At 35.7% G+C, this 9,578-nt stretch overlaps 1 protein-coding gene and 1 long non-coding RNA gene across 2 annotated transcripts; one reads left to right on the top strand and one right to left on the bottom strand.

The window, feature by feature from the left end:
• Positions 1-1,083: 1,083 nt before the first annotated feature.
• Positions 1,084-5,976, top strand: LOC104758249 (long chain acyl-CoA synthetase 2). The gene is made up of 19 exons (XM_010481075.3): positions 1,084-1,563; positions 1,692-1,755; positions 1,853-1,942; positions 2,039-2,095; positions 2,176-2,224; positions 2,328-2,404; positions 2,516-2,555; positions 2,655-2,749; positions 2,885-3,052; positions 3,491-3,601; positions 3,704-3,791; positions 3,871-3,937; positions 4,028-4,103; positions 4,319-4,436; positions 4,518-4,766; positions 4,934-5,073; positions 5,193-5,378; positions 5,470-5,589; positions 5,790-5,976. The coding sequence occupies exons 1-19, from the start codon at positions 1,409-1,411 to the stop codon at positions 5,835-5,837; spliced, it is 1,998 nt and encodes a 665-aa protein (XP_010479377.1). The 5' UTR covers positions 1,084-1,408; the 3' UTR covers positions 5,838-5,976.
• A 339-nt stretch (positions 5,977-6,315) lies between these two features.
• Positions 6,316-9,578, bottom strand: LOC147924726 (uncharacterized). The gene is made up of 2 exons (XR_015586300.1): positions 6,791-9,578; positions 6,316-6,713 (listed from the first exon to the last, which is right to left on the bottom strand). It is a non-coding gene; the product is annotated as an uncharacterized LOC147924726 (long non-coding RNA).

A 9,578-nucleotide genomic window follows, 5' to 3' on the forward strand; every position in this document is an offset into this window, starting at 1 on the left:
CTATATTTTCTAATGAAAAAACTATTTTAATTATAAAATAACGAAATTTTTTTTAGGTGTTGTGCAAACATAACTTTTTTTTTCAAATTCTAAAATATGTATACTTTTAGGATTTGGTTTTCAATTTATGGATTTTAGAATTTAGTTGGTTTTGGTATTAGATTTTTGTTTTAAAAATTCCAAAATTAAATCCCATAGACTATAGGAGAATTTAAAATCTGAAAACTTGAAATGGGAGATTACAGTAAAAAGGTTTTCCTAAGTTCTATGGAAACAAAATAAATTTTTTGATTGGTATGATATTATAAGTATTGAAATGATAAAATTCGAAATTAAATGGGCTGACCTTCTGATATCATATTGATTACTGGAGCAGGTCGGAGACTCACAGAGAATGACCTTTTCTCGCTCGTCCATTTAAATTCATTAATGGGAAATCTGTAGAGTTGACATATACTACTATACTAGTAGCTACTTAATTGGTTTGATAATAAATACCAAAATCTAGCTATGTTTAAGGTTTAATCCCCAACACATAGTAATTTGGCTCGTACACACAAATCAAACGATATAATGCTAATTGTAAACAGAAGCGTGAAATGTAATTAAAAAAGAGATTAGCCTAGCAACCACATATTTTAAAGGATGTTTAACTAACATAAACAAACTGAATATTATTCAACGTAAACATCATATATAACGTGTTAATGCAAACAGAAACACTAGCATCTTGAAGAATATAATTTATTGTGCATCATGTGATCATATTTCACAATATTTATTTTAGTGATAAAGAGCATGACTAATTTGTGGTCTCATGTCATGACATAGATGCGTGACTTTAGTCATAAAAATCCTGATTATAACAGTGATTGCGAGCTAATGAAGTCTAAGACAACAATAAGAAATGAGAAATAAATTATTAAACAATACAATTTTAAAATATCTTTTTATCTCTAAAAATCCCTTATCCATATACAAATCACATGCACACAATCAGTTTTCAAATAGTATACGGTTGGTGTAATTACTCTTTAGTCTTTACTCTTTAGGTTCTCTACAATATTCAAACCCACCAAATCTACTTACACAAAACTTTAGTACTATTAAAATTTTAAAACATTTAGATAGCAAACAAAAGAAAGAGAGGCTCCTAATAAAGGCGCAATTAAAAACCGGTCGGAAAATACACCAATTGTGAAAGGAGTTATTGCTCAACTACTTCCTCTAACTCATAACCACAATCTCCAAACTTCACCACCGATTCACAGAGACTTTTATTAACCTTCAAAACATTTATTTATTTTTCCAATCTTCAAATAGAGACACTCACACTCCTTATCTTCCTCATCCTCCATCCCACTTTCCTCTTCAATTAAAGGTAGATACCTCATTATATCAACACAAAATGGCTTCAGCGGCGGATCATGTGTTGGTGGTGGAAGATGGACGGCCGGCCACGGCGGATAATCCATCGGCTGGACCGGTTTATCGATGTAAGTACGCTAAAGATGGACTCCTCGATCTCCCTGCTGATATTAATTCTCCTTGGCAGTTCTTTAGGTATGGATCTTGAGACCCTTCATAATCATTATTTTATTTTATTTTAAACCTGTTGGTTCAATATTGTTTAATGAGCTAATTAATATAACAATCATCCTATAAGATATGTCTCACACTTTATGTATCAGTGAGGCTGTGAAGAAATATCCGAATGAGCAAATGTTAGGCCGACGCTTAACGACTGATTCTAAGGTATAAATATTACTAAACTTCTGTAGATAATTAACTAATTTCATTTCATTTTTTCTTCTCCTGGCATCTCAAATAATGTGTGTGTGTGTGTATGTAGGTTGGTCCATATACATGGATCACATATAAGGAAGCCCACGATGCTGCAATTCGGATTGGATCAGCCATCAGAAGCCGAGGCGTTGATCCGGTACATTCCGTTAATAATTTGATCCAATCAACCAAGTGTAAAATTAATTAATAGTCGAAAACTTAAAAAAATAATTCTTCTTTTTTTTTGTCTTAGGGACATTGTTGTGGAATCTACGGATCTAACTGTCCAGAATGGATTATTGCAATGGAGGTAAACTAACCGATCTAAAATTTTGGGTTCAAAATTTTTCCCATTTTATTATAGAGTTCTCTAAGTGGTTTATATTACAGGCCTGTATGAGCCAAGGGGTGACATATGTGCCTCTATACGATACTTTAGGTACTCTACGCGGATATATACGATCAAGCAATATTTTAACAACATATTTTTTTCTTGACTTATGGAAACCTGATTAATCCGAGGTTAAACCTTGATGAAACAGGCGTAAACGCAGTTGAATTCATCATCAACCATGCCGAGGTTTCGCTAGTATTTGTTCAAGAGAAGACAGTTTCATCCGTAAGTCCATTTTTTGATTAAAATCAGTCAACCCTAACTTCCATTTTACGTTTCTTGTCCGACAAGAATTTATTTTTTTCCGTTGATTAACTCTTGAAAGCTTTTGTGTAGATCTTATCGTGCCAAAAAGGATGTTCTTCAAATTTGAAGAGTAGGTTAAAAATTATATATATATATATATATATTTATATATCGAATCAATATGAGTTTTGAATCTGAGATATTTCTTTTGCCTCGGTTTTTGGTTTAGCTATTGTGAGCTTCGGGGAAGTATCGAGTACACAAAAGGAAGAAGCTAAGAACCAATGTGTTTCTTTATTTTCATGGAACGAGTTCTCACTAATGGTCAGTGTTTATAACTAAATGAAAAAGACAACTTCTTTTGAAAACATTTTGACTTACATAGGATTTACTTCATCAAGCTTCAATCTTTTTTTCTTTGTAGTGGGGTTTTAATTAATTATCTGAAAATATTATCAGGGAAACTCTGATGAGACTAAGCTACCACCTAAGCGAAAGACAGACATCTGCACAATAATGTACACAAGCGGGACCACTGGAGAACCCAAAGGTGTAATATTAAACAATGCAGCCATGTCGGTCCAAGTTTTATCCATTGACAAAATGCTTGAAGTCACCGATCGATCGGTAATCTTCTTGTTACGATTGATATCTATTAGTTACGTGTTGATGTCTTTAATATCAACGCTTAAAGGCAATGACGACTAATTAGATTAGCAACAGTGACCGAATCATGTTTATTTAGGAATCGATGGTTAAATAACACATTTTGACGGCAAATTTTGGCGATCGACTAGGAATTACATATTTGAAATGCTTACTATTTCCGCGCTGTCAATCCTTTTGAGTAATGATTTGTCACTCAAATGTGCTTTTAATCCATCTATTCTTAAATAAACAAGATTTTGATCCCCCGAAACTTGCTGCTAAGCTAGTTACTTCAAAACATTTATGATTTAGTTGTTGTCGCTGTCTCTGGTCGTTGGTGATTTCAAAACGAACCGGACTGTTATGGGACCAAAGCTTACAAATACAATCTGGTTTATTTCTTTGGAAATTTTGTAGTGCGACACGAGCGATGTGTTCTTCTCGTACTTGCCATTAGCACATGTGTATGATCAAGTCATGGAGATTTACTTTTTATCTAGAGGCTCCTCTGTTGGATACTGGCGTGGCGTAAGTAAAACTGTTGCTTTTAATTTTTTTTTTTTTTAATCCTTTTTGATCTTCTACTTTTTTTTTACTTAATTTTGTCCATTATCTTTTTTTCTGTGACAGGACATACGGTACTTGATGGATGACGTTCAAGCTCTGAAACCTACTGTGTTTTGCGGTGTTCCACGAGTTTACGACAAAGTTTATGCCGGCAATACTTTTGATCAAGTCGAAAATCGAGTTTCGTCTAGTTTTTATTGTTGCGTATTAAATATATTGTATGGCTGTAGGTGTAATGCAAAAAATTTCAGCTAGTGGCTTGATACGCAAGAAAATCTTCGATTTTGCTTATAACTAGTGAGTGTTTCCTTTGTTTCTCCAAATTAAGCTGTTATATAACCTACAGATCAGGATGACTGAATGTTTGAAATCATCTTGTCAATACAGCAAATTGGGGAATATGAAAAAAGGATTCTCTCAAGAGGAAGCTTCTCCTCGTCTAGACAGACTTATGTTTGATAAGGTTAGTGTGTTATTTATAATGTAGAAATTGAAGATTATTAAATTTCATATTACAACATAATATAAATTAATCTATATAATATAGTTGTCTGTATGGCATAATTTGGAATCAACTTTTTTTTTTTTTTTACTCTTCTCTTTTAACTTCTTAAATTGAAGATAAGACGGAAATAACATAATATAGACTTACATAGTCAGAAATTGAATTTGTGACAGATAAAAGAAGCATTTGGAGGAAGAGCTCATATGTTGTTATCAGGTGCAGCGCCTCTACCACGTCATGTTGAGGAGTTCTTGAGAGTCATTCCTGCCTCTTACCTCTCTCAAGGTTATGGTAAGTCTACCTGAACCGACTTTTAATATAGAAAACCGATCTTTTGGTTCAGGGATAACCGACTCCAATGAAATGTGATAGGATTGACTGAGAGTTGTGGAGGAAGCTTCACGACCTTAGCCGGAGTATTTTCTATGGTGGGGACAGTGGGTGTGCCAATGCCTACGGTAGAGGCAAGGCTAGTGTCCGTACCGGAGATGGGTTACGACGCTTTTTCCGCTGATGTGCCAAGAGGAGAGATTTGTCTTAGAGGGAATTCAATGTTTTCTGGTTACCATAAAAGACAAGATCTAACTGATCAAGTGCTTATCGATGGATGGTTTCACACAGGTATTTAGTTGATCTTGGTCTTGTAATTTTTTTAACTACGAATTTTCTAATGTATGGCCAGAGTATTTATTAAGTGACTAGTATATCCACACGTACGTTTTGAATGGTTATTTTGACATCTACATAGTGAATATAATTGTAAAATTTGATTATATTGATATGTGTAGGAGATATTGGAGAATGGCAAGAAGATGGTTCAATGAAGATCATAGATAGGAAGAAGAACATCTTCAAGTTGTCTCAAGGTGAATATGTTGCTGTCGAAAACCTCGAAAACACTTACTCAAGATGTCCCCTCATCGCTCAGGTATTTATTTATCCAAAATGTTTTTTAAAATGGTATTTTTGTTTCAATAACCATAATCACAGTGTAATTAGCTAAATGTTGTCTAACAATAGTACTATATCTACCAATAATTTTGACAGATATGGATCTATGGAAACAGCTTTGAGTCGTTTTTGGTAGGTGTGGTTGTACCTGATAGAAAAGCTATTGAAGATTGGGCTAAACTCAATAACCAATTTCCCAATGATTTTGAATCTCTATGTCAAAATCTCAAAGCTCAAAAATACTTCTTGGATGAGCTCAACTCTACTGCAAAGCAATACCAAGTACGTACACACTTTTGATTAATCTCAATTTTTTCAAAATAAATTGATTTTTATGAATGTTGATAATAAATTATATTGTCTGTATTTGTAGCTTAAAGGATTTGAAATGTTAAAAGCTATTCATTTGGAACCAAACCCTTTTGATATTGAAAGAGATCTTATAACCCCAACTTTCAAGTTGAAAAGGCCACAGCTCCTCCAACATTACAAGGTAATCTTCTACTTACTTTCTTCTTTTCTTGATTAACCGTAATTACATATAACGGATTACCAAAATCACATTCGTGATGTGTCGCAAATGTACTACGAATCTCTATGATCATGGACTTGTCCTTACTCATGCATATAATATTACTTTTTTCTACGAATCCAGTTTTAAGATTGAATAACTAATTTTGTTGTTTATTTCAGGGCATAGTTGATCAACTTTATTCAGAAGCAAAGAGGTCCATGGCATAGACACCGACCGGGCTATTCATTTTCGGCTGCTATTTTGGTTGTATGATATGTTAAAATTGTGTTCGGATACTCTCTATATACACTCATCAATACATAGCTTGGAAAATCTATATATTTTATATTAAGCAAATTTTACTTATTGATTTTTTTTTCCTTGATAAGTATTATCCTTTAGATTTGAAGTCAATTTTTAATCAAAACAAAGTTATCTATTTGAGTTGAAACACAATTATGAATTATTAACTTTTAAGTGATCCATATGATGCCAGCGCAAAAGATAGTAAAACGGAGGTAAAAGTATCTCTTTCTCTTTGTGGGTGATTTCTCATTTACCTGAAAATAATGTATAAATCAACTGAACTGTATCATTCTCATACGATTGATTGATCATAATCATAAAAGTTACATAAATATATTAGTCGTTAAAAGTGAAACGAATACATATCACGTATTTCTCTTTCTTAATATTAGCATTGGATTTTGTAGATTGATCATAAACTAAATAAATTTAAATGAGCAACATATTGAATGGCTGCACCTTCTAAAGAAGATTGCCTACGTACCCTTTAGAAGGGATCAAGTCACACACGTAGTTCTAAACCTTTAATTCTCTCTCTAAAAACTCCTAAGTTATGCCACAACTTAGCATCTTCTTATATAGAGAAGAGTTTCCTAATCTCAAAAGGAAATCTTACATATTTAGATAACTCCTAAATATAACACTTTTCCTAATGTCTCTTGGTATAGCTTATTGCTCAAGCTATCTTCAAGCTTATGCCAACATTCTCCCCCTTAAGCTTGAATTCTTCTTTTGATATATCTTGAACTCCCATAAAATCTCTCATCTTCTTGAACTTGATCCTTTCCAAGTGTGTTCTGCACCATCGCTCTCTTCTCATTTAAGAACACGAGATTATAAAAGACTCACTCTTTTATTGCTTTAGAAAACTTACTCAAAAACTAAAGCTCACACAATCTCTCTTAACCTATGTCACGCCCAACAACGGTTCTCCGAGATTCTCTTCATCTATGTCATAACTCAACATAGATTCTCCCTTTTTTTATTGTGTTATATGCCTTGCGATGTGCAAACTTCACTTAATCCCAACTTGAATCACTCAAAACTGTTCCATTTCTCGTCTTTACTCCACTTTTGATTTTAAATCCCTAAAATCAATTATGCCCATATTCTTCTATCTCCCATGGGATCTATCATCATCAATTACAGCAAGCTTCTTATACTCTTCTCCTGATCGCCTCGTAATCCGTTTCCCATTTACCAATACCTAAAATCGAGACAGAATCACACTTCCTCTTCAATGTTGCCTTCGAATCAGAATCGGAACCATCGCTTTCGGTTTCCGACTTCGATTTTTTTTTTCACCTTGCTTCGCTGTAACTCCACTAGCTTCTCTTGACAGGACTTTGTTGCAGTCTCCGTCATTAATCTACGAGTTTTGTCGTCTTCAATCACAATACTCTCGCGCTCAAACTTAACTTTCTCAAGCTCTTTCACAATTGCTTCAATCATCTTTCGGATTTTAAAACGCAAGTATTAAGTTCCTCTCCATGTCTCTTCTCTACATCAAGCACCTTACCATCCTTTTCTCTCTCGAGCGCCATCTGCTCAAGCGCATTGCTTAGCTTTCCAACTTCGCAGCTAAGTTTCTCGTTAGTCTTACCCTGACCATCACAATCGTTTTGCAGCACAGAGATGAAACGCGTTAACTCATCATCCTTTTGATCCATCTCATTCTCATCACAAAAAAAAAAAATAGATCTTCGGTTTCTCGCTTCAATCCATCGATTTCCGTCTTCTTCTCTTCAATCGTCTTCTCCAGAACAATCTTCTCCTTCTTAACCCCATCAATCAACTCTTCACTCATTTTCCTTTTCCAACTCGTCTCGTAACTCAGTTCCCTCCGAGCTATAGCGAGCCAACTCGGTCTCTAACTCACCCTTAGCCTGAACAAGCGACTCAGTCTGATGTCTCGTCTCTATAGTCTGCTTTAGAAGAATCGCGTTGAGAGACTTCAAGTTCTGGAGTTTCTCCTCCAAAGAATCTTGGTGTTCTACCATGGAAGATTGCGGCTAAGTACCGTCGGTTTCTTTAAGAGAGCTTCGCCTGTCTCCAATTACTCCTGCCGACTAACTTATACAGGTTCTGACATAGCTTTGTCGCGAATTTCCTCTGTTCAGTTTCTTTGATTAAGATTTTACAATCTCAACCAAGACCTTCTCCAGATGGGCTGCAAAATTTCTTTTAAGAAAACCAGGCCTATATAGGCCCATTAGACAAAGAAGATACATCACGAGCTTTTCTTTCTCCTTTATCTTCACGACGGTGACACCAAGATACGACTCCTCCGACTTCGAAATCGACCAAACGATTTTTACTAGAGCAACCTCCGGTGCCGGCGAGTCTCTACTGCCGTCGGTGAAGCTTCCGTCGTCGGCCTTGGAGCTTCTTCCTCCACACTTTGACATTGATTTCAACATCATCTGCGATTTTCGGTGACACTTACTGTGGTGACTCCATTTCCGGCGATTTCGCTGTTAATTGCTGGAACTCACGCTCAAACCATCACGACCCTGACCGGTGAGCTTCTCCCACCACGACTCTTCCCGATTGCAAACTCAAATCACCATCTGTGCAGATTTCCGGTGACTCTGCTGTCGTTGTTTCTAAAGTCTCTTCTGTCACCGAGAAGATCTTCTTCCGGCGCCGTCTCCGTTTCCACGACGTCTCCCGGAATCTACTTAATCACCGAAGTTACAAGCACAGAGAAACACCAAAGCCCCTGCAGAAGCTTTCTGATACGATCTCAAGATAAATACTAGGCTTTAGTGGGCTTTGGCTAGTGAGGCCTTTTACGTTTATGTATTTAGAGTAACACCTGATCTTTGTGAACGATTATCGAAATTAATCAAAACAATGTCATCTTCTTCCTTCGTCGTCTCTCTCTTTCTTCTTCCTTCTACTCTCTGATTTCTTCACCCCAATCTCTATTTCTTCTGATTCCTCAACTCTTTCTTCTACTTCTCATCTCAATTCCGTTATCTCCTTGGTAAGATACTTCAGTACTTATCACTTTCTCCGTTTCTTGCTTTTCCCTTGTTCTCGAGAACCCACACATGCTTCTACTTTGAATAAAGCTCTCAACTTCTAATCTCTTGTCATCTCCGTTTCTGAGAAGACCAAGCTCTCAAACTTTTTTTTTTGAGAAGAACAAGGTCTCTATCGAATCCTTATTCCTCTGGATCTCTGCGTCTCGAACCTTAAAGTTCCAACGAGCTTCCTTCGTTAAAAAACCACGTCTGTCTCAAACCTTAACTCATCCTCTCGCTTTACTTTGCTCACTAGATTCAGAAACTTAGAACCCATTACCTGAGCATACTTCTTCTCTTTTGTGCTTTCATCAGATCTGGGTTATACATGATCGTTGACTTTCTTCACAAAGCTTGAAACTTTCTCTGTAAAGTTTGCTCCTTTACCGTAAAACCTTCAAAGAATCTGATAAGCTTGAGCCTTTCCTTTGCCAAGTTTCCTTTGCCTTCAAAGAATCGTGCACCTTTTTAATTTTTTTTTTAATTTATTATATTTGTGATCACAACTCACTTGTGATCGTTTCCTCTTCGTTCTAAGAAGAACACCTTTTCTTCTTTCTCACGCCAAGCTTGCTCCTTGTCGTGATTAGGTTTAATGATCAAACTCTTCTTGATCTTTTAACCACAGCTCTG

Source organism: Camelina sativa, chromosome 17 (assembly GCF_030686135.1).
Source record: "Camelina sativa cultivar CO46 ecotype springtype chromosome 17, ASM3068613v1".
Lineage (NCBI taxonomy): Eukaryota > Viridiplantae > Streptophyta > Magnoliopsida > Brassicales > Brassicaceae > Camelina > Camelina sativa.

Bases quoted from the DNA above. Each gene is read 5' to 3' on its own strand.
- LOC104758249 (XM_010481075.3), top strand. From the start codon at position 1,409: ATGGCTTCAGCGGCGGATCATGTGTTGGTGGTGGAAGATGGACGGCCG. The intron at 2,096-2,175 runs GTAAACTAACCG...TTTATATTACAG, and splicing joins AATGGATTATTGCAATGGAG to GCCTGTATGAGCCAAGGGGT. The intron at 2,556-2,654 runs GTAGGTTAAAAA...TTTTTGGTTTAG, and splicing joins ATGTTCTTCAAATTTGAAGA to CTATTGTGAGCTTCGGGGAA.